Below are 25,971 nucleotides of genomic sequence, written 5' to 3' on the forward strand. Positions count from 1 at the left end.
TTAAATTTTATATCAGATGATACATACTTATACTGTGTATCTAGAACAGTAGTCTACAAAGTGTGTTGGATGGACCAACAGAATTCTCATTTAGAACAGATTTGAGGTTGACTCTGGCACCACAACTCAGTCTAAATACCATATCTTGAGTTGTAAGGTGTTTCCTGAAACAGATTAAACTATCCAGCGCCAAACAAAACTAAGCCTTACAAAATGAACTGACTTAGCAATATAAGAAATCATGTACAGAAGAAAACGCTAATTAATTAATACACACACAGAAATGGCACAGTTAATGCTTCTACTTCTAACACAAGTCTCTGTTTTCCTTCATAATATGGCTGATAAAGATGACAAGTGTACAAAAATTGGCCAAAAATAAAGAAAAAAGTATCAAGGCATCTAATATGAAATTAGGATTTTTCATCCACTATGCCTAAAAGCCTCAGCACACTGGCTCACTCCCTAAGCAAAACACTCATTTTAAATGGGTGATTGCTGACGTCATAAATAAGAGTGCCAATTGTTAAATCAACAACGGGAGTCACTGGGTACATGCTCCCCACGTAGGATCTCTGTCCTTAATGTGTTTTACTATGAAACTTAAAAACACTACTAGTTGAACAATACCCTATACCTTGTGCGGTTGTGTGAATGCAGCCTGTTGAAATCCTTGCTTAGTATATACTAAGTTGATCTTCAGTATATGAAGGTAATTGAAAATGAAACTCCATAAAGGGCGGGATGGGAGAGGGAGAGAGAGAGGGAGAGGGGAGGGTCACAGGAGGGAGGGAGGTTGTGGGGGAAGCTACAACAATACAAAAGTTGCACTTTGTAAATTCACATTTATGAAATAAAAAATAAAAAAAACAAAAAAAATTACAAGAACAGAAGAAACCTCATTTTAAATTTTTATTAGAAGTTCAAGTAGACTTGAAGAGTTATGCTCAAAAAGACTACTGTGTTCTTGACTCTAGTTTCAAACTTAGCAGCAACAGCCTTTTCCATTTTCTGCAGTCAGTTTCTTTTTGTCCCACCTTCACATCTAGTCAAAAAACACTGTTAGAAAATTCAGGTTGGGACATGGTTTTCTGTTGTTGCTTGTTTTGCTTCCTTTCAATTAACTAGGTTTGGTATGATTTATGTTTTTCATATTTAGATATAAGCTGTTCAAACATATCATATCCTAGGAAAAAAAGGAAAGCCATATTTCCCAGTATAAATTATAAATGTAGAGAAAAATGAATTTTCATTAATTTTACTTAATTTTTGCTTTAAAATCTGCTGTAAGATGAAATTCTGCATTTTAAAAATTAGTATTGCCCTAGAACAACGCTCTGCTCTTGGTTGGCAAAAGGCTTTAAAAGTTTCAACAAGAGTAAATCAACAACAGGAGTCACTGTGCACTTGCTCTTCATGTAGGACCTCTGTCCTTAATGTGCTGTACTATGAGAATTAACGGTAAAACTAGTCTTCAAACAGTACTTTATTCTTTGCGTGTCTGTGGGGGTGCAAACTGTTGAAACCTTTACTTAGTATAGAGTTGATCTTCTGTATATAAAGGTAATTAAAAATGAATCTTTTTTTTTTTTTGACAGGCAGAGTGGACAGTGAGAGAGAGAGACAGAGAGAAAGGTCTTCCTTTGCCGTTGGTTCACCCTCCAATGGCCGCCGCGGCCGGTGCGCTGTGGCTAGCGCACTGCGCTGATCCGATTGCAGGAGCCAGGTGCTTCTCCTGGTCTCCCATGGGGTGCAGGGCCCAAGGACTTGGGCCATCCTCCACTGCACTCCTGGGCCATAGCAGAGAGCTGGCCTGGAAGAGGGGCAGCCGGGACAGAATCCGGCGCCCCGACCAGGACTAGAACCCGGTGTGCCGGTGCCGCAAGGCAGAGGATTAACCTATTGAGCCGCAGCCCCGGCCAAAAATGAATCTTAAGAATGGGATGGGCCGGCGCCGTGGCTCAACAGGCTAATCCTCTGCCTTGCGGCGCCGGCACACCGGGTTCTAGTCCCGGTCGGGGCACCGATCCTGTCCCGGTTGCCCCTCTTCCAGGCCAGCTCTCTGCTGTGGCCAGGGAGTGCAGTGGAGGATAGCCCAAGTGTTTGGGCTCTGCACCCCATGGGAGACCAGGAGAAGCACCTGGCTCCTGCCATCGGATCAGCGCGGTGCGCCGGCCGCAGCGCACTACCGCGGCGGCCATTAGAGGGTGAACCAACGGCAAAGGAAGACCTTTCTCTCTGTCTCTCTCTCTCACTGTCCACTCTGCCTGTCAAAAATTAAAAAAAAAAATTAAAGGGCGGAGCCAAGATGGCGGATAGTGAGGACGTGTGCCTTAGTTTGGGAAAATAAACTTTCATAAAAGTGGAATTACTGTAGCCTCAGGAAAAGACTCAAGAAAAAAACTGCAGAGGAATCGCTTCCGGACCTTGTGGAGGAGACACAGAGGACTTACAGGGAACCCACCGCGTGGAAAACCAACCGAGACGAGCCGAGCGGCGAGCCAGAGCCACAGAATCTCGCCAGCGCGGGAACGGAGGAGGGTAAGAAAGACAAAGACCTGAGAAGTCCGAGACATTGGGGGGAGGGGGAACAGAGGCCTCTCCCTTCACTCACCAAGCAAAACAAAGAGCACCGCGATTTTACAGCGATTTTACATATGTAAAGCTCAGCCAAACTCAGTATCTTTAGCGAAACTGGAGAACACATTGAGGGCTGCATAAACTCTGTGTATGGTCCCAGGGGTAGATCAAACGAATACTCACAGAGGCTAGATTTCAACTACCCTCAACTCCACTCCCAACTGAGTCAAAAAAAAAAAAAAAAAAAGAGAGAGAGAGAGAGAGAGCGTCCCAGCAAGGAGCAAATAATCTGGGAGAGTCGCTCTTTACACAGCCTTAAACCTCAAGAAACAAGCATAGCTCTCTGGCCACACCCATCACAGCCCCTAAGGCTCCAACAAAACAGACAGCTCACTTAGAGGCATAGTATAACGAGAGAAAAAAAACAAAAACAAAAACACCACAAATTATCTCTAACTTGCCAAGCGGGAACGGAGGAGGGTAAGAAAGACAAAGACCTGAGAAGTCCGAGACATTGGGGGGAGGGGGAACAGAGGCCTCTCCCTTCACTCACCAAGCAAAACAAAGAGCACCGCGATTTTACATATGTAAAGCTCAGCCAAACTCAGTATCTTTAGCGAAACTGGAGAACACATTGAGGGCTGCATAAACTCTGTGTATGGTCCCAGGGGTAGATCAAACGAATACTCACAGAGGCTAGATTTCAACTACCCTCAACTCCACTCCCAACTGAGTCAAAAAAAAAAAAAAAAAAAAGAGAGAGAGAGAGAGCGTCCCAGCAAGGAGCAAATAATCTGGGAGAGTCGCTCTTTACACAGCCTTAAACCTCAAGAAACAAGCATAGCTCTCTGGCCACACCCATCACAGCCCCTAAGGCTCCAACAAAACAGACAGCTCACTTAGAGGCATAGTATAACGAGAGAAAAAAAAAAAACAAAAACAAAAACACCACAAATTATCTCTAACATGCCAAGCAAGAAACATAGAAGCGGAGGTACCAAGAACAAGGAAGGCACTATGACGCCCCCAAGTGAACAAGACACGCCAATGCAAGATTATGAAGATGAAGAGATAGAGCAAATGCAAGAAGCAGATTTCAAAAAATTCATAAGAACATTAAGAAGTTCTCAAAAACAAATTCTTGAACTACAGAAATCCTTAATGGACAAGATAGAAAATATCTCCCGTGAAAATGAAATATTAAGGAGGAATCAAAATGAAATGAAACAACTAGTGGAACAGGAAACTGCGATAATGAAAAAAAACCTCAATGAAATGAAGAACTCAATAGATCAAATGGCAAACACATTAGAGAGCCTTAAAAACAGAATGGATGAAGCAGAAGAGAGAATATCGGAACTAGAAGATAGAGAACAGGAAAGGAAACAGTCAAATCAAAGAAAAGAAGAAGAAATCAGAAATCTAAAATATACTGTCAGGAATCTACAGGATACTATTAAAAACCCAACATTCGGGTTCTAGGAGTTCCTGAAGGCATGGAAAGGGAGAAAGGATTAGAAGGCCTTTTTAGTGAGATACTAGCAGAAAATTTCCCAAGTTTGGAGAAGGACAGAGACATCCTAGTACAGGAAGCTCAGAGAACCCCTAATAAACATGATCAAAAGAGATCCTCACCACGACACGTCGTAATCAAACTCACCACAGTGAAACACAAAGAAAAGATCCTAAAATGTGCAAGAGAGAAACGACAGATTACTCTCAGAGGATCTCCAATTAGACTTACAGCTGATTTCTCATCAGAAACCCTACAAGCCAGGAGAGAATGGCGAGATATAGCCCAGGTACTAAGAGAGAAAAACTGCCAGCCCAGAATATTATATCCTGCAAAGCTCTCATTTGTGAATGAAGGTGAAATTAAGACCTTTCACAGCAAACAGAAATTGAAAGAATTTGTCGCCACTCGTCCAGCCCTGCAAAAGATGCTTAAAGATGTGTTACATACAGAAACACAGAAACACGGTCACCAATATGAAAGAAGGTAAAGGAAGGAAACCTCAGAGCAAAAGATCACAGGAATCTCAAACCAGATATTAGAAAATACCTTTGGCAAATGGCAGGGCAAAGTTACTCCTTCTCAATAGTCACATTGAATGTTAATGGCTTGAACTGTCCAGTTAAAAGACACCGATTGGCTGATTGGGTTAAGGAACAAAACCCATCCTTTTGCTGCTTACAAGAAACCCATCTATCCAACAATGATCCATACAAGCTGAGAGTGAAAGGCTGGAAAAAGATATACCACGCCAACAGAAATGAAAAGAGAGCGGGCGTAGCCATCTTAATATCGGACAACATAAACTTTACCACAAAAACTGTTAGGAGAGACAAAGAGGGGCACTATATAATGATTAAGGGATCCATTCAACAGGAAGATATAACGATTATCAACGTATATGCACCTAATTACAGGGCACCAGCTTATTTAAAAGACTTGTTAAGGGACTTAAAGGGAGACTTAGACCCCAATACAATAGTACTGGGGGACTTCAATACTCCACTCTCAGAGATAGACAGATCAACAGGACAGAAGATAAACAAGGAGACAGTAGATTTAAATGACACTATAGCCCAAATGGATCTAACAGACATCTACAGAACATTTCATCCTACATCTAAGGACTTCACATTCTTCTCAGCAGTACATGGAACCCTCTCTAGGATTGACCACATACTAGGCCATAAAGCAAGTCTCAGCAAATTCAAAAGAATTAGAATCATACCATGCAGCTTCTCAGACCACAAAGGAATGAAATTGGAAATTGGCAACTCAGGAATCCCTAGAGCACGTGTAAACACATGGAGATTGAACAACATGCTCCTGAATGAACAACGGGTCATAGAAGAAATTAAAAGAGAAATCAAAAATTTTCTGGAAGTAAATGAGGATAACAGCACAACATACCAAAACCTATGGGATACAACAAAAGCAGTGTTAAGAGGAAAGTTTATATCAATAGGTGCCTACATCAAGAAATTGGAAAGGCACCAAATAGATGAGCTTTCAAGTCATCTCAAGGATCTAGAAAATCTGCAGCAAACCAAACCCAAACCCAGTAGGAGAAGAGAAATAATTAAAATCAGAGAAGAAATCAACAGGATTGAATCCAAAAAAACATTACAAAAAATCAGCCAAACGAGGAGCTGGTTTTTTGAAAAAATAAACAAAATTGACACCCCATTGGCCCAACTAACTAAAAAAAGAAGAGAAAAGACCCAAATCAATAGGATCAGAGATGAAATGGGAAACGTAACAACAGACGCCACAGAAATAAAAAGAATCATCAGAAATTACTACAAGGACTTGTATGCCAGCAAACAGGGAAATCTATCAGAAATGGACAGATTCTTGGACACATACAACCTCCCTAAATTGAGCCAGGAAGACATAGAAAACCTAAACAGACCAATAACTGACACAGAAATTGAAACAGTAATAAAGGCCCTCCCAACAAAGAAAAGCCCAGGGCCAGATGGATTCACTGCTGAGTTCTACCAGACACTTAGAGAAGAACTAACTCCAATTCTTCTCAAACTATTCAGAGCAATCGAAAAAGAGGGAATCCTCCCAAATTCTTTCTATGAAGCCACCATCACCTTAATTCCTAAGCCAGAAAGAGACGCAACATTGAAAGAGAATTACAGACCAATATCCCTGATGAACATAGATGCAAAAATACTCAATAAAATTCTGGCCAATAGAATGCAACAACACATCAGAAAGATCATCCACCCAGACCAAGTGGGATTCATCCCCGGTATGCAGGGATGGTTCAACATTCGCAAAACAATCAACGTAATACACTACATTAACAGACTGCAGAAGAAAAACCATATGATTCTCTCAATAGACGCAGAGAAAGCATTTGATAAAATACAACACTCTTTCATGATGAAAACTCTAAGCAAACTGGGTATGGAAGGAACATTCCTTAATACAATCAAAGCAATATATGAAAAACCCACGGCCAACATCCTATTGAATGGGGAAAAGTTGGAAGCATTTCCACTGAAATCTGGTACCAGACAGGGATGCCCTCTCTCACCACTGCTATTCAATATAGTTCTGGAAGTTTTGGCCAGAGCTATTAGGCAAGAAAAAGAAATTAAAGGGATACAAATCGGGAAGGACGAACTCAAACTATCCCTCTTTGCAGATGATATGATTCTTTATTTAGGGGACCCAAAGAACTCTACTAAGAGACTGCTGGAACTCATCGAAGAGTTTGGCAAAGTAGCAGGATATAAAATCAATCCACAAAAATCAACAGCCTTTGTATACACAGGCAATGCCACGGCTGAGGAAGAACTTCTAAAATCAATCCCATTCACAATAGCTACAAAAACAATCAAATACCTTGGAATAAACTTAACCAAAGACGTTAAAGATCTCTACGATGAAAACTACAAAACCTTACAGAAAGAAATAGAAGAGGATACCAAAAAATGGAGAAATCTTCCATGCTCATGGATTGGAAGAATCAATATCATCAAAATGTCTATTCTCCCAAAAGCAATTTATACATTCAATGCAATACCCATCAAGATCCCGAAGACCTTCTTCTCAGATCTAGAAAAAATGATGCTGAAATTCATATGGAGACACAGAAGACCTCGAATAGCCAAAGCAATCCTGTACAACAAAAACAAAGCCGGAGGAATCACAATACCTGATTTTAGGACATACTACAGGGCAGTTGTTATCAAAACAGCATGGTACTGGTACAGAAACAGATGGATAGACCAATGGAACAGAATAGAAACACCAGAAATCAATCCAAACATCTACAGCCAACTTATATTTGACCAAAGATCCAAATCTAATCCCTGGAATAAGGACAGTCTATTCAATAAATGGTGCTGGGAAAATTGGATTTCCACGTGCAGAAGCTTGAAGCAAGACCCATACCTATCACCTTACACAAAAATTCACTCAACATGGATTAAAGACTTAAATCTACGACCCGAAACCATCAAATTATTAGAGAGCATTGGAGAAACCCTGCAAGATATAGGCACAGGCAAAGACTTCCTGGAAAATACTCCAACAGCACAGGCAGTCAAAACCAAAATTAACATTTGGGATTGCATCAAATTGAGAAGTTTCTGTACTTCAAAAGAAACAGTCAGGAAAGTGAAGAGGCAACCAACAGAATGGGAAAAAATATTTGCAAACTATACTACAGATAAAGGGTTGATAACCAGAATCTACAAAGAAATCAAGAAAATCCACAACAACAGAACAAACAACCCACTGAAGAGATGGGCCAAGGACCTCAATAGACATTTTTCGAAAGAGGAAATCCAAATGGCCAACAGACACATGAAAAAATGTTCAAGATCACTAGCAATCAGAGAAATGCAAATCAAAACCACAATGAGGTTCCATCTCACCCCGGTGAGAACAGCTCACATTCAGAAATCTACCAACAACAGATGCTGGAGAGGATGTGGGGAAAAAGGGACACTAACCCACTGTTGGTGGGAATGCAAACTGGTTAAGCCACTATGGAAGTCTGTCTGGAGATTCCTCAGAAACCTGAACATAACCCTACCATACAACCCAGCCATCCCACTCCTTGGAATTTACCCAAAGGAATTTAATTTGACAAATAAAAAAGCCATCTGCACATTAATGTTTATTGCAGCTCAATTCACAATAGCTAAGACCTGGAACCAACCCAAATGCCCATCAACAGTAGACTGGATAAAGAAATTATGGGACATGTACTCCATAGAATACTATACAGCAGTAAGAAACAATGAAACCCAGTCATTTGCAACAAGATGGAGCAATCTGGAAAACATCATGCTGAGTGAATTAAGCCAGTCCCAAAGAGAAAAATATCATTTGTTTTCCCTGATCGATGACAACTGAGCGCCAAAGAGGAAACCTGTTAGGTGAAATGGACACTATAAGCAACAATGAACTGATCAGCTCCTGTCCTGACTTTATATGTACAATGTAATACTTTATCCTTTTTAGTATTTGTTGTTGTTGTTGTTGTTCTAGTACTATTGGTTGAACTCAGTAATTAACACACAATTATTCTCAGGTGTTTAAATTTTAACTGAAAAGTGATCCCTGTTAAATCTAAGAGTGGAAAAAGAGAGGGAGGAGATGAACAATTTGGAACATGCTCAATCGGACTGGCCGCAAATGGTGGAGTTAGAAATGTGCAGGGGATTCCAACACAATTCCATCAAGATGGCATGTACCAATGCCATCGCACTAGTCCAAGTGATCAATTTCAGCTCACAATTGATAGCTCTGATAGGTCTAAGAGTCAAAGAGATCACACAAACAAGACAAGTATCTGCTAATACTAACTGATAGAATCAAAAAGGGAGAGAAAGATCCAACATGGGAAGTGGGATACACAGCAGACTCATAGGATGGCAGATGTCCTAAACAACACTCCGGCCTCAGAATCAGCCCTCAAGGCATTCAGATCTGGCTGAAGAGCCCATGAGAGTATAGCAGGCATGGAAAGCCAAGATATCATGGAAAAAAAAAAAAAGACCTAAATGAAGGATCTCTGTGAGTGAGATCCCAGTGGAAAGAACGGGGCCATCAAAGAAGGAGGTACCCTTCTCCGAAGGGAGGAGAGAACCTCCACTTTGACTATGACCCTATCGGAATAAGACCAAAGTCAGCGAACTCTAAAGGCTTCCATAGCCCTGGCAACTCATGACTAGAGCCTAGGGAGATTACTGACGCCATGAACAGGAGTGTCAAATTGTTAAGTCAGCAACAGGAGTCACTGTGTACTTACACCCCATGCGGGATCTGTCCCTAATGTGTCGTCTAAAGCCAAGTGATGCTATGACTGGTACTGAAACAGTATTTTTATACTTTGCGTTTCTGTGTGGGCGCAGACTGATGAGGTCTTTGCTAATTATATACTGAAGTGATCTTCTGTATATAAAGAGAATTGGAAATGAAAAAAAAAAAAAAAAACAACCGGGTGTTAAAATGGAAATGGCATAGAAAATTAATTATTTTGAAAAAAAAAATTATGTAGGATCTCTGTCTTTAATGTGCTGTACATTGCTATTTAATGCTATAATTAGTAATCCAATGGTAGTTTTTTCACTTGATATTGCTATATGGGCAAAATGTTGAAATCTTTACCTAATATATACTAAATTGATCTTCTGTATACAAAGAGAATTGAAAATGAATCTTTACATGAATGGAAGGGGAAAGGGAGCGGGAGGGGGGAGGGTTGCGGGCGGGAGGGAGGTTGTAGGAGGGGAGAAGCCATTGTAACCCATAAGCTATACTTTGGAAATTTATATTCATTAAATAAAAGTTTAAAAAAAAATTTAAAAAAAATTTATAAAAAAAAAGAATGGGATGGGAGAGGGAGTAGGAGGTGGGATGATTTGGGGGTGGGAGGGCAGGTTTGGGGGGAAGAACCGCTATAATCTAAAAGTTGTACTTATTAAATTTATATTTATTAAATAAAAGTTTTCTATAAAAAATAGTTTCAACAAGAGAAAAAAACTCATTGGTGTTAGCATTCTAGGACAGTTGATAACAATGTAATAAAGAAATGTATACTAAAACTTGATTTTAAATATGAGAGGCCATATTACTACTTTATTTATTTATTTGACAGGTAGAGTTAGACAGTGAGACAGACAGGTCTTCCTTCCGTTGGTTCACCCCCCAAATGGCCACCACAGCTGGCACTGCGCCGATATGAAGCCAGGAACCTGGTGCTTCCTCATGGTCTCCCATGCGGGTGCAGGGCTCAAGCACTTGGGCCATCTTCCACTGTCCTCCCGGGCCACAGTAGAGAGCTGGACTGGAAGAGGAGCAACCAGTACTGGAACCCGGGGCCCATATGGGATGCCGGTGCTGCAGGCGGAGGATTAACCAAGTGAGCCACGGCGCCGGCCCCCATATTACTATTTTAAAAACTATGAGACTTATGTTTAAGGTTTCATGAAGAGAATTAGTCTAGATCTGATATAGTAAAAGTTACCATTTACTTTTTTAGAATTTATTTTTATTTATTTGAGAGACAGACAGAGAGCTCCCATTTGCTGGTTCACTCCCAAAATGCCCTCAATAACCTCCCACAGGGGCCAAAGCCTGGAGCCAGGAACTCAATCCAGGTCTCCCTCTTGGGTATCAGGAATCCAGTCACTTCAGCCATGACCACTGCATCCCAGGGTCTGCATTAGCAGGAAGCTGTTGTTAGGAGCAGAGCCAACTGAACCAGGCACTCTGATACAGAACATGATCACCTCAACTGCTAGACCAAACGCCTGCCCTACCATTTATTTCCATGTAATAGATGTATGCATACTGGAGTGCTTCTTGGGGAAATGTTTAAAGAGATGATTATTAAATAAGAAATAAGATGACAGGTGCATATACAGGTGATAAATGCTCTTTACTTCATATTGCTTAAAAAAAGCTAAATGCTTGGGAGTCTATTTAAATGCCTATCATAACACTGTCCATTAAGGTAGCCACTAGCCATATGGAAGTTTTTAAAATTAATTTTATGGGTTGGCATTTGGCCTAAAGGTTGACATCAGTTAGACCATCAGCATTTTACATTGGAGTACCTGGCTCTGGCTCCTATTTCCATTTTCCTTCTAATACAAACCCCAGAAGGTCGCAGTGATGGCTCAAGTGATTTGGCTGCTGCCACCCATTTGGCAAACCTGGATTGAGTTCCAAGCACTCAGCTTTTGCCTGGCATGGCCTTTCCTCTGTGGTGTATGCATAAGTGTGTGGGTCTGTAACATTTTATATTAAAAAACACCAATCTAGAGGCCAGGAGTTGTGGTACAGCAGGTTAAGCTGCCACCTGAGATGCTGCCATCCCATATGAGAGCCAGTTGCTCCACCCATACAGCTCCTGCTAATAAATCTAGGAAAACAGCAGAAGATGGCTCAAGTGCTTGGGTATCTGCCACCCATGTGAAAGACCCAGATGGAGTTCCAGGCTCCTGACTTCAGCCTGGCCCAGTTTTGGATGTTGCAGCCATCTGGGGAGTGACCCAGTGGATAGAACATATCTCTATCTTTCCCTCTCTCTGTAACTCTTCCTTTCAAATGAATAAAAAATCTTAAAAAAAAAAAAATTCTGGGGCCGGCCCTGTGGTGCAGTAGGCCAAGCCTCTGCCAGCAGCGTTGGTATCTCATAAAGGTGCCGGTTCATGTCCCAGTTGCTCCACTTCCAATATGGCTCTCTGTTATGGCCTGGGAAAGCAGTAGAATATGGCCCAAGTGCTTGGGACCCTGTACCCGTGTGGGAGATCTGGAAGAAGCTCCTGACTCCTGGCTTCAGATTAGCCCATCTCTGGCTATTGTGGCCATTTGGAGAGTGAACTTGCAGACTGAACACCTTTTTTTCTGTCTTTCCCTCCCTCTGTAATTCTACCTGTCAAATAAATAAATAGCATCTTTTAAAAAATATTCTAACAGATGTGAGGTGATATCTCGTTGTAGTTTTAATTTGCATTTCCCTAATGATTAGTGATGCTGAGTACTTTTTCATGTACCTGTTGGCCATTTGTATATCTTCTTTAGAGAAATGACTGTTCAGGTGATTGGTCTGGTTTTTAATTGGGTTACATGATATCTTGTCATTGAATTGAGTTCCTTATATATTTTGGACATTAACCCCTTACTTGATAATGGTTTGCAAACATTTTTTTTCCTATTCTGTGGATTGTTTCTCTACTTTTTTTAACTGTTTCCTTGGCTTTGCATGCAGAAGCTTTTCCATTTAATTTTGTTTTTGATGAGTATGAGGCATATTACAAGTCTTCCATAAACTATGTGGCCAGTGGCCACCATGCTGAACAGCACACATCTGGAACATTTTTGTTCTCATAAGTTGAAACCTACTTCTCAGCCCAATAGTAATGAAAGATTGGAGCTTTAAAGGTGCTTAATCATGAGACAGAGCCCTCATAAATGGGATTAGTGATTTACAAAAGATGCCTAAGGGAGCCTGTTTGCTTTTTCTGTCTTTCTGTGTGAGGACACAGCAAAATGGCACCATCTACATATGAGAGAGCAAACCCTCACCACAGAGTGAATTTGCCAGCATGACAACCTTGGACTTCCCAGTCCCCAGCAGCTACTCAATCTAAGGTAATTTTTCATAGCAATTCATCTACAACAAGAATTATTTTAGTTTTTCGTTCAAATGTTGCTATGGACATTCCTTTATATTTATAATTGTTTCCCTCCTTGACTTTTCTTATTTAATCATTGTATTTATGCAACAATATTATTTCAACTGTGTGTCTTCTTCCCCACCCCCAACACTTGATTTAAAGTCACTTTGGCAAGACAAATATAATGCAAAGTATACTAAAATGCAAACAGTTACAAATTGTTAATCTTACAAAGTACAGTTTCATAGAAATTTATCTATTTCTTTGATTAATATTTATTCCAGCTCTTGTTAAAACATTCAATGCTTTAAACACAAGTGCTTAGGAAAGAAACATTTACTTCTACTTCCAAAGGTTGACCAGTATAGTTATAGGTGATGTGCATACTGGCACCTTAGTAAGAAATTTTCAGTTGAATTGTAATATCTCTTTTCTATGCTTACCAGTAAAGGAACAAAACTTCCACTTTTTGCTTCTTTCATAAAAGGTAAGAACACCTCATTTATGTGTATAAGTACAAAGAGCTATACTTAGGCCTATTCTTTCCTTGCTGTAGTTACAGCAGATACACAAAATTTTTAATATTCACATGAAATAAAATTTCAGAACATCAAACTTATTTTCTTGCCCTCTTTGATAATTGTTCCTTAATACTAATTTTAATCTTTAATGTAAACTGATAAGCCATGAAAATAGAAATAATGTATATGATACCAACTATTCACTACTTCAAATAAAACAAATTGGAATTTGAACATGGTGCTTGTAAATATATGAGGGTACTTCAAAGAGTTCATGGAAAATGCATATTCCAAAAAATGCATATATTTAAAATTTTTGGTGCTACTTTTAATTTCAGTTTTCCACTAACTTGTTCAAATACACACATGTATAAAAAGAACATGAAAGGCCGGCGCTGTGGCGCAGTGGGTTAAAGCCCTGGCCTGAAGCACTGGCATCACATATGGGCGCCGGTTCTAGTCCCAGCTGCTCCTCTTCTGATCCAGCTCTCTACTATGGCCTGGGAAAGCAGCAGAAGACAGCCCAAGTCCTTGGGCCTCTGCACCCGCGTGGGAGACCCAGACGAAGCTCCTGGCTCCTGGCTTCAGATCGGAGCAGCTCTGGCCATTGCAGCCATCTGGGGAGTGAACCAGTGGATGGAAGACCTCACTCTCTGTCTCTACCTCTCTCTGGAATTCTATCTTTCAAATAAATAAAATAAATATTTTTAAAAAAGAACATGAAGATTATTTTCATTGTAAATAGTAAATGTAATTTTATTCAAGGCAGATCTAAATATTTTGCTCTGTTTAAATTATTGCAAACAGAAAATCTGAAGTTTTTTTTTCAAGATTCTAGAAGTTTCATAATTGAACAATTCAGTGTGTACTGAGTTCCAAATATCTACATTTTAATTGTACATTTTTTTTAGTTATAGATCAGATTGACTTTTATTTCTAAGTCATGAATCAAGGCAGTTTCCATTCTATAAAATAGAATGAGAGTTCCCACTGGGAGGTAACAAAACAGTGGGTTTTGTGATGTGGGAACAAGGAAACAAAACAACCAAAAAAACCTGATTAATCAACATCGGTTACTTGAGGTTACATTTTCCTTTAAGTTTTATTTATTTATTTGAAAGTCAGAATGACAGAGAAAGAGGGAAAGACAGAGACTTTCTGCCTGATGGTTCACTCCTCAGTGCTCACAATAGCCAGGGCAGGACCACTCTGAAGCCAGGAGCCAAGAGCTCCATCCATGTCTCTCACATGGATGGCAGAAACCCAAGAACTTGAAACATTATTTGCTGCCTCCCAGGCACAGTAGTAGGAAGCTGTATTGGAAGAGGCATGGTTGTATCTCAGGCACTACATATGTGATACAGGCATGCCAAGTGCCTGCCCCCAATTTATATTTATTTATTTATTTATTTTTGACAGGCAGAGTGGATAGTGAGAGAGAGAGAGACAGAGAGAAAGATCTTCCTTTTTGCCATTGGTTCACCCTCCAATGGCCACTGCGGCCGGCGCATCTCACTGATCTGAAGCCAGGAGCCAGGTGCTTCTCCTGGTCTCCCATGTGGGTGCAGGGCCCAAGCACTTGGGCCATCCTCCACTGCCTTCCCGGGCCATAGCAGAGAGCTGGCCTGGAAGAGGGGTAACTGGGATAGAATCCGGTGCCCCAACCAGGACTAGAACCCGGTGTGCAGGTGCCGCAAGGCAGAGGATTGGCCTGTTAAGCCACGGCGCTGGCCTTCCAATTTATATATATAAATATATATAATATAAAAATAATGAATATAGTTATATATGTATATAAATATACATTCAAATATGTGTATTTGAATGTATAACTATTTATTTATTGTTTCATAAATACAACTTCAGGAATATAGTGATTCTTCCCACTATACTTGCCCTCCCATCCACACTTCCATCCTTCTTCCTCTTCCCTCTCCTAGTCCCAATCTTATTTTTTAGAAAGATCTATTTTCCCATATGATTAACACATATGATTATATACATACAACTAACTCTATACTAAGTAAAGAGTTCAACAAATTTTATGAAAAAAAAAAAAAAACAAAACAAAAACCTGTTCTTCAACTGTCAAGACAAGGGCTGTTCAAAGCCATTGCATCTCAAAGCGTTAATTTCACCTCTATAAATAACCTTTTAGGTGTTCTATTAGTTATCACAGATCAAGGAGAACATTTGGTATTTGTCCTTTTGGGACTGGGCTTATTTCAATAAGTATGATGTTGTCCAGTTTCATCCATTTTGCTGCAAATGACAGGAATTCATTTTTTTTTTAACAGGCAGAGTTAGCCAGTGAGAGAGACAGAGAGAAAGGTCTTCCTTCTGTTGGTTCACCCCCAAAATGGCCGCTAAGGCCGGCGTGCTGCGCTGATCTGAAGCCGGGAGCCAGGTGCTTCCTCCTGGTCTCCCATGTGGGTGCAGGGCCCAAGCACTTGGGCCATCCTCCACTGCCTTCCCGGGCCACAGCAGAGAGCTTGACTAGAAGAGGAGCAACCGGGACAGAATCCGGCGCCCCAACTGTGACTAAAACCCGGGGTGCCAGTGCTGCAGGTGGAGGGTTAGCCTAGTGAGCCATGGCGCCAGCCAGGAATTCATTTTGTTAACTGCTGTGTATTATCCCATAATTTCTTTATGCAATCTTCAGTTGATGGGCATTTGTGTTGATTACATATCTTAGCTATTTTGAATCAAACTGCAATAAACATGGGGGTACAGATAACTCTTTTATTTGTTGATTTCATTTCCCTTGGGTAAATTCCGAGGAGTGGGGTAGCTGGGTCATATGGTAGGTCTATATTGAGATTTCTGAGGAATCGCTATACTGTCTTCCATAGTGGCTTTACCAGTTTACATTCCCATCAACAGTGGATTAGGGTACTCTTTTCCCCACATCCTAGCCAGCCATTTGTCATTTGTTGATTTGAAAGCCATTCTAACCAGGGTGAGGTGAAACCTCGTTGTGGTTTTGATGTGCCGGATTCTATCCTGGTTGCCCCTCTTCCAGGCCAGCTCTCTGCTATGGCCCGGGAAGGCAGTGGAGGATGGCCCAAGTGCTTGGGCCCTGCACCCACATGGGAGACCAGGAGAAGCACCTGGCTCCTGGCTTCAGATCAGTGAGATGCGCTGGCCGCAGTGGCCATTGGAGGGTGAACCAACGGCAAAAAGGAAGACCTTTCTCTCTGTCTCTCTCACTCTCACTATCCACTCTGCCTGTCAAAAAAAAAAAATGCCTGTTTAAGTCCCTTGTCCATTTTTCAACTGGGTTTTTGTTTTGTTGTTGTTGAGTTTTTCGGTCTCTATATATTCTGGTTATAAATCCCTTATCAGTTGCATAGTTTGCAAATAATTTCTCCCATTCTGTCAGTTGCCTCTTCACTTTGCTGAGTGTTTCTTTTGCAATTCAGAAGCTTCTCAATTTGCTGTAATCATATTTGTCAGTTTTTGTTTTGATTGTCTGTGCCTCTGGGATCTTTTCTAATAACTCTTTGCCTATGCCAATGTCTTGCAGGGTTTCCCCAATGTTCTCTAATAATTTGATGGTATCAGGTCATAGATTAAGTCTTTAATGCATTTTGAGTGGATTTTTGTGTAAGGTGTAAGGTAGGGGACTTCCTTCATACTTCTGCATGCAGAGATCCAGTTTTCCCAGCACCATTTGTTGAAGAGACTGTCCTGACTATAGGAATTGATTTTAGCTCTTCAATCCAAGATAAGTTGGCTATAGATGCATGGATTTATTCCTGGCATTTCTGTTTCTGTTCCATTGGTCTATCCATCTGTTTTTGTGCCAGTACTAGGCTGTTTTGATTATAACTGCCCCATGGTATGTCTTGAAATCTGGTAATGATGATATCTCTGACTTTGGTTTCACCATATAAGATTGCTTAAGCTATTAGGGGTCTCCTGTGTTTCCATATGAATTTCAGCATCATTTTTTCTATATCTGAGAAGAATGTCCTTTGTATTTTGATTGGTATTGCATTGATCTATAAATTCCTTTTGGTAGAATGGACATTTTGATGATATTGATTCTTCCAATCTATGAACATGGAATTTTTTCCATTTTTTGTGTCTTTTTCTATTTCTTTATTTAATGTTTTGTAATATACATCATAGAGATCTTTGACATCTTTGGCTAAATTCATTCCAAGGTATTTGATTTTTTTGTAACTATTGTGAATGGGATTGATAGAAGTTCTTTTTCAGCTGTGGCATACAAAGGCTGTTGATCTTTCTGTGTTGATTTTACATCCTGCCAATTTACGAAACTCTTCCATGATTTCCAACAGTCTCTTAGTGGAATCTTTTGGATCCTCTATATATGGAATCAAGTCATATGCAAACAAGGATGGTCTGACTTCCTCCTTCCCAATTCATATCCCCTTTGTTTTCTTTTACTTGCCTAATGGCTCTGGCTAACACTTCCAAGACTGTATTGAATAGCCATGGTGACAATGGGCATCTTTGTCTGGTTCTGGATCTCAGTGGAAATGCTTCTAACTTTCCCCATTCAATAGGATGCTGGAAGTGGGTTTGTCATAAATTGCCTTGATTTTTGTGGAGGAATGTTCCTTCTAAACACAATTTGCTTAAAGTTTTGATCATCAAATGTTTTCTCTGCATCTATTGAGATAATCATATGGTTTTGTTCTTCAATTTGTTAATGTGATATATTACATTGATTTGCTAATGTTGAAACATCCCTGCATACCAGGGATAAATCCCAATTGGTCCAGGTGAGTGATCTTTCTTATGTGTTATTGTATTTCAATTGGCTAGTATTTTGTTGAGGATTTTTGCATCTACGTTCATCAGGAAAATTGGTCTGCAGTTCTCTTCCTCTGTTGTTATCTTTTTCAGGCTTAGAAATTAAGGTGATGCTTGCTTCATAGATGAGTTTGGGAGGATGCTCTCTCTTTAAATTGTTCTGAATAGCTTTAGACCAATTGGAGTTAGTTCTTCTTTAAATGTTTAGTAGCATTCAGCAATGAAGCCATCCAGTCTTGAGCTTTCCTTTGTTGGAATGGTCTTGACTACTAATTCAATTTCTGTCTTGGTCATTGGTCTGTTTAGGTTTTCTATGTCTTCATAGAAGACATTCTATGTCTTCATGGCTCAATTCAGGCAGGTTATATGTGTCCAGGAATCTATCCATTTTCTTCCAGTTTTCCCAATTTATTGGCATACAGCTCTCTCTAGCAATTTCTGATGATTCTTTTTATTTCTGTTGTATCTGCTTTTATGTTTTTCCTTTTTCATCTCTAATTTTCTTGATTTGGGTCTTCTCCCTCTTTTTTTGTAAGTTGAGCCAATGTTGTGTCAATTTTATTTATTTTTTCTAAAAAACATCGTTTCATTTTGCTGATCTTTTGTATTTTTTATAGTGTCTTCCTTTGTCTCTTGTTTTTACGTGAAAGTCTATTTTGTCTGATATAAGGATGGCTACCCCTGCTCTTTTTTGATTCCTGTTAGCATGGAATATCTTTTTCTATCCTTTCACTTTCAGTCTGCAAGTATCTTTGTAGGTGAGATGTGTTTCTTGTAGGCAGCAAATAGATGGGTTTTGTTTTTTAATCCACCCAGGCAGTCTATATCTTTTAACTGGAGAGTTGAGGCCATTTACATTCAAGGTAAGTATTGATAAGTAACAACTTGGCCCTGCCATTTTTCCATAAATATTCCTATTGTTTACTTTGGATTTCATTGTACTTTTAATGGGCAATTTTCTGCCTTCACCTTCTTTCATAGTGATGATTATGTTTCTGTGTGCAGCACATCCATCTTTTGTAAGGATGGATGAGTGCTGACAAATTCTTTCAATTTTTGTCTGATATGCAAGGTGTTTATTTCACCTTGATTCACAAATGAGAGCTTTTCAGAGTACAGTATTCTGGGTTGACAGTTTTTTCCCCTTAAGACTTGAAATATTTCTCACCATTCTCTCCTAGCCTGTAGGGTTTCTGATGAGAGTTCAGCTGTGAGTCTTATTGGAGATCCTCTGAAAGTAATACGGCATTTCTCTTGTGCACATTGTAGAACATTTTCTTTACATTTTACTGTGGAGAATTTGACTACAATGCATCATGATGAATATCTTTTCTGGTCATTTCTATTAGGAGTTCTATTTGCTTCCTGTACTTGGAGATCCCTTTCTCTCTCCAAATTAGGTTAAGTTTTCTGTAATTATTTCACTAAAAAGGCCTTCTAGTCCATTCTCTCTTTCCATGCCTTCAAGAATTCCTAAGACCCATACGTTGGGTTGCTTGATAGTATTCCATAAATATGACACTGCTTATTAGTTTTCTTTTCTTTTCTTTTTTTTTTTTGACAGGCATAGTGGATAGTGAGAGAGAGAGAGACAGAGAGAAAGGTCTTCCTTTTTGCCGTTGGTTCACCCTCCACCTTGGTCTGACTATAAAATTTCCAGAGATTTGTCTTCTAACTTGGATTTTTTCTTCTGCCTCACTGAGTCTGAACATAAGGCTTTCCATGTACTTTTTATTTGTTCTGTTTAATTCTTCATTTCCAATATTTCACTTTGATTTCTCCTTAAAATCTCAATTTCTTGGGAAAAAATTTTATTCATGTCATGTATGAATTTCTTTAGTTCAAGAATTTGCTTCTGATTACTTCTAAGTAATCCTACAATCAATTTTTTGAATTCTGTTTCTGGCATTTCATTAATCTCTTCATCTTCACATTTTAGTATTGAAGTGTTCTTTTGGGGCCATCATGTTGTCTTGCTTATTCTTGTTTCTTGAATTGCTGTGTTTATTATTAGGCATTTGTGGTGATACTTGCTGGTTTTTGTTTTTTATTTTTCCTCTGTGATGGCTTTTATCTTTGGACTACACATCTGTGTCTTAATGGAGTGTCCTGTCTTTCAGTGAATACTCAGAGGCATGTGCTGGGTGTGGTCAGGGAGCTCTGCTCACTGCTGCAGGGTGAAGGGAGTTTTTCTAAAGTGACCACCCAAGTTGGGTGCAGTAAATCTCTCTCTCTCTCTCTCTCTTTTTTTTTTCCCAGAGGATAGGTTTGTTCTGCTCTGTTCGCATACACTCACCTACTTTCCTCAAAGGAGACCAATGCCTGGGTGCTAGCCCCAGTAGGTGCAATTTCATCCACACTGTCACAAGAAACACACAAAAGATCTATGCAGTCCTTGGTGTGAACATGGATTCTACAGCAATGACCCTCACCAGGGAATCGGGAAGCCACGAGCAGGTGGAGAGTTTGACAGTGACTGCTCAAAGTCCCAGCTACATCCTGTGCCCTCCCATGCAGGCACAGTGTTTTCACAGTACCAGCACACAAGGCTCCCAAAGTCTTGAGCCCCCAGATCCCTGTCAATTCTCCCAGCCAGACTCAGGCATCTCCTGTCAGCTGGTTGCTGGGCACATGGACATGAGCTGGTATAGCTGTTACATTTGAACAAAATGGCACCTGACATTTCTTGGCTAGAGGATGCTGGTGCCAGGTGGTCAGGGAGAAAGAAACAGGCTCCTTTTTTCCCCCTCTAGGTTGGCAGGTACACTGACCCCACAGGACTCCAAGCTGGGCCCATGCCAGGCTCTTCCCACAGCTTTATTTCCAGTGGCTTGGGCTGCTGCAGGCTGGTCTCACCTAACTCCAAAGCTGGTGCTTATGCTCTCAGCTGTTGGGGTCCTGGGCTGGATATAACCACATCCTCACATAGGTCCACAGTGTCTCCCCAATTTGCATGGAGTTTCCTGTCCTGTTTTCTCCCTAACCCTTTCCTGACTGCACTCTATTCACTTTTTTTTTGGTAACAATCCTCCCCTAGACTAGAGCAGTAAGCTCCCTCCCTGTGCCACCATCTTGAAAAACCAAGATTCATTTTTACAGAAACCCTGTCAATTTGTTATTCAACTATCATTCCCGAGTGTACAAAACAGAAACAACAGATGTAAAAAATAAAATAGTTAAAAAACATAAATATCCAGATTTCATCTTTTCTTGAGTTAAGTATGTTTGTAGTCTCCTGGCTTTGATCTCAGACAAGACACATATAATGAAGTTGTGCAAGACTTTTGAAATACAGTTCAAGGTTAATCACTGCTTTGGCGGCAGCCATGTAGATTAGTGTTTCCTGATCTAATAAAGATAAAGCATCATACTATTATTGTGAAGTATCATAAAAAGTGCATATGTCAAGAAGGCATTTCTTTGCCTACTCTAATTTAAGTTATAAGAGAAAGTTATAAAATAAGCATATATGTATTTAAAAAGTAATGGTTTAAGTTTGGTTTATAATATATATCACTATGATCCTAAAAGTTTTGATAGCACAGTGGAATTCTCTAGAATTCATTGTTCCAGAATTCAGCTTTCCAACAGATTTTCACTGTTCGAGAATTCAGCTTTCCAACAGACTTTCCTTTTTCTATAATAGTTATTTCTGTAACATAACTATTTATTATCATAGATCTACACTTCTGTAACACTTTTCTTCTAGTTCCTGAAAGACCTTGTCACTGTCTTTAAAATAAAAAACCTTACAGTCACGGAGTCTTCTCCATCATCATGTCCTGTATGCTGATGAGCTCGTCCTCTACCATCAGAAATACTGAGCAAGTCTCTGCCAAAGGGTTCAGAAAAGCTTCTCATCATCTGACGCATACTTTCTCGGTGTGCAAGGAAAGAATCGCTGTTGAAAAATACATATTATCATGTAAGATTAAGTGTTAAAATTTAAAAAGTAGGTAGCTAAATCTGTTAGAGAAAAGAGTTTCAGAGATTAGAATAATTTCATTAAGAAAAATCTACTACTTGTGAAAACAATTTAGGAAAACTTGCTCTCTTTGTTATTCACCACGGTTCACTTATATATAAAAACAAAATCAATCTTTACTTATTCCTTACTGTTACAAACATGGTAAACACAAGGTAACACATGTCAGATAGCTTAAAGTAAGGAAAATGGCAAAAAAAAAATTAAGTAATCTGACAAATACTGCTACTAGATAGATGCCATTTTGGGCAGTCAATAATATAAATTCTAGTGAGAGCTAATAAATAATATGTGCTTATGTTTTTTAAAGTCTTACTTCTGAAATGTAAATACTGAGAACTGCAGCTATATTATGATAAAACATTGCTGTGTTTTGATTATAATTTGGTAACCAATTTCATGCAGGAGTTTAAACCCCAAAGTTATAAATTAATGCTACCCCTAGGGTAGAAATTTAATCCAATTACGGTGTTTGTGGGGAGGGCCTTTGGGAAGCGAAAGATTAGATTAGGTCACTAGTGCAGAGAGCTAATCTTGGCTCCTGGTGGCTCTGATGGAGGCAGAGACCACTGACTGATAGACAGACATGATTACTCCCTGTCTCTGGCTATGTGGTACCTGGTGCCACCTTGAGACTCCCTGGCAAGACCATCATCACCAAAGGCTGAACGAGTGGGGTCACCTGATCTTTGAGGGAATCTCTAAACCATGAGCCAAAATAAACTTTTTAAGTCTTACTTGCTTCCAGTATTTCATTATAGGACAAAAAGCTGATTAACACAAACATATTTTAATAGACAAAATTAAGGATAACCTCTATGAGGCTAACCTTTGCTTCTAAGAACTCTAAACACTAGAAATCACTATACAGCAAAAAATATCTGCTAAGTCTTAAGATAGTGTTTCTCAAACATTTTCGGGATTACCAAGTAATTAGTGGGCTGGGTACTAATGGAGATCTCATTCTCCATTTCCCCCTTAGGTATGATTTGTGGACATGCATCCCTGGTGATTTCAGTTCAAGCAGGCCCTCACTAACCTTTGAGGAATATTACCTCTTCTGCATTTGTAGTAACTGAATTGATTAGAACCCAAGCCTCTCTTCTTGAGCTTGTTTTCATAGTTGCAAAAATCAGAGTATCACATGTCCCTATTGTCAAGATTAAATAGGTAACCTGAAAGCATACAGTATCTGATCTATACAATGTACTGAATAAATGTTAATTGCCACTACTTTCTCTTCCTAACTCACTTGTGGATACCACATCCCATTATTCTATCATTAAGTCCCTCTCATGAAAAAAATATATTTTATTCAGAAAACATATACAACAATAAGCAGTTAGGCCCTATTCTTTGTGAGTACTTCAAAAAGTTCATGGAAAAATGGAATGACAAGCTCAGCTCACCTTTGTGCAAAAAATTTTTTATATACATGCAGTTTTATCATATCCACATTTTCCATGAACTTTCTGAAGAACCCTTGTATGAATGGATTCCTAAAATTGTTGTACCAAAAACATTTTTTAAAAGATTTACTTATTTATTTGAAAGGCAAAGTTACAAATAGAGAAAAGGAGAGACAGAGAGATACAGATCTTCCATCTACTGGTTCACCCTCAAATGGAGCCAGGAGCAAGAAGCCTCTTCTGGGTCTCCCACATGGGTGTAGGAGCCCAAGGACTTGGGCCATCTACCACTGCTTTCCCAGCTGTATCAGCAGGGAGCTGAATTGGAAGTGGAGTACCCAGGACTAGAACAAGTACCCATATAAGATGCCAGGGCCAAAGCCATGGCCCAACCTGTCATGCCACAGCACTGGACCCACCAGTAAACATCTTTAATTCCACTTTCTACCACCCTTTTGAAGTATCCTCATACATGCTCTATAAATATCAATGCTCATAAATGGATGTTAACCCTTCCACGGAGAATCTCATTCAAGAAACTGAAACTTTTAATGCTTTATATAACAATGATTCCCAATTTTGTTACAGTTGAAAAGCCACTGAATCACTAGTCAATTCCTTATTCTGCATTCTAGAACTGTAAGACACATTATTGGAGTTCCCTTTACCAAAGTAATCTTAGACTTTTCTGCTGTTCTATTGAGCCCCCAATAGTCTGGCCTCCTTTCAGACTTCCCCCTTAGTTGGATCCTGGTTAGGTCACCTTCTCCCTTTGAATACAATTCTAACCCTATGATATCACCATTAGAAAGCTCAAAAATTGTCATCTGCCAGAAATCCCAGGAAGACAGTTTTTCTTTTGAATTATGTAGTACTTGTATATATAAACCTACTTCAAGAGAGCTCAGATGTATTCATGTATTACCTTGTAGGTATACAGATAAAAAAAGAATACATAATAGCTGTAAGTGCAAATTGTTTTAAGATTACTAACTGTTCAACTGGATTTGTATTCAGGTTTGTAGAGAAGCTTCTTGTTTTAATTCAGCTTTGCTTAGATAATGATTTACAGCTGCTGAAATTTATGCATTTTAACTGTACAGTTTGATGCTTTGAAAAATGTAGTGTCATAAGAACCACTACAATGAAAACATTAGACATTTCCTTGGCTCCCAAATTTTTCCTGCCTTTTTGCAGACAATTGCCTTCCCTAATCCTAATTACCAATAAATAGGCTTTCCGTCACTACAGTTTTGTCCTTTCCAGAACTTCATATAATAGAATCATATAATACATAGCCTTTTATTTCTAGCCTCTTTCACTGAGCATTATTTTTCTAGTTCATCCATGTTGCTCCATTTATCAGTAGTTTACTCAGTTTTATTACTAAGCCAATTACATGCATATGGTTACATTACAACATAATCATAAACTTTCTAGTTTTGGCTATTATGAATAAAGCTGCTATGAAGATTCATGTGAAAGTCTGCACATAGTTTCTTTTGAATAAACATGTAAATATGGTAGTAGGAGTCAAACTTCTGGGTTGTGTGATAAGAGTTTACTAACTTTACAAAAACTGTGAACTGAGAGCTCCAAATGCACTACAATCTTGCTAAAATTTGGTACCATGAGTCTAATTTTAGCCATTCCAGTGGTGGTATAATAATATCTCACTGTGGTTTTATTTTGTATCATTTGTCACTGATATATCTTCTTTGATAAAGTGTATGTTCAAACATTTTCCCCCATTTTAAAACAAATCAAGCTGTTGTCCTGTTTTTATTGAGTTATAACAGTCATTTAAATATTCTAGACACAAGCCTTTTATTAGATATAGATCTTATAGTTTTTTTCCCCAGTGTGGGAATTGCCTCTTTATTTTCTTAACATCTACTTATTCAGCCACACAGCAAAAAATCTTTGTTAGGTCTTCAGTTTTCACCACAGACTGTGGCCTTGCATAAGAGAGACCTTCAAAAACTTTGTGGAGAAATAGAGTAAATAAGTTTATGTTTCTATAAAGAGATTTTGAAATCATGCAGTTTTTTTCACAATGGAAATTTTCCATGAACTTATTGAAGACCACTTTTATATAAATTTCAAACATTTTTGTACCAAAAATAACTCACATTAAATTCCATTTTCCATTAACTTTTGAAAAACCCTGTTTTATGACTTAATTTTTTATCTTTGCCTTTCTTTTTAAAGATAACCTTAATTCTAACATTTTACATCTTTATAAAGTGCTTTAGATTCTTTTTTAGAAGATGAAGAATAAATACAAATTTTAAAATGAAAAGAACTAGGGGCTGGCATGGTGGCACAGATTAATCCTCCACCTGCAGCGCCAGAATCCCATATGGGCACAAGGTTCTAGTCCCAGTTGCTCCTCTTCCAGTCCAGCTCTCTGCTGTGGCCCAGGAAGGCAGTGGAAGATGGCCCAAGTGTTTGGGCCCCTGCACCCGCATGGGAGATCAGGAGGACTCTAAAGAGCACCGCTCCCAAGTATTTAGGCAAC

General features: G+C 39.3%; 1 protein-coding gene across 4 annotated transcripts in view; it reads right to left on the reverse strand.

The window, feature by feature from the left end:
- Positions 1-25,971, reverse strand: part of MLF1 (myeloid leukemia factor 1) — a 64,787-nt gene that overhangs the window by 16,236 nt on the left and 22,580 nt on the right. For all 4 annotated transcript variants that reach the window (XM_062178343.1, XM_062178328.1, XM_062178336.1 and 1 more), the window contains exon 2: positions 21,810-21,957. In XM_062178343.1, coding sequence (XP_062034327.1) covers positions 21,810-21,957 — 148 coding nt within the window. The remainder of the gene's footprint in view (positions 1-21,809; positions 21,958-25,971) is intronic.

The sequence above is a fragment of the Lepus europaeus genome, chromosome 2, assembly GCF_033115175.1.
Source record: "Lepus europaeus isolate LE1 chromosome 2, mLepTim1.pri, whole genome shotgun sequence".
In the NCBI taxonomy this organism is placed as follows: Eukaryota; Metazoa; Chordata; class Mammalia; order Lagomorpha; family Leporidae; genus Lepus; species Lepus europaeus.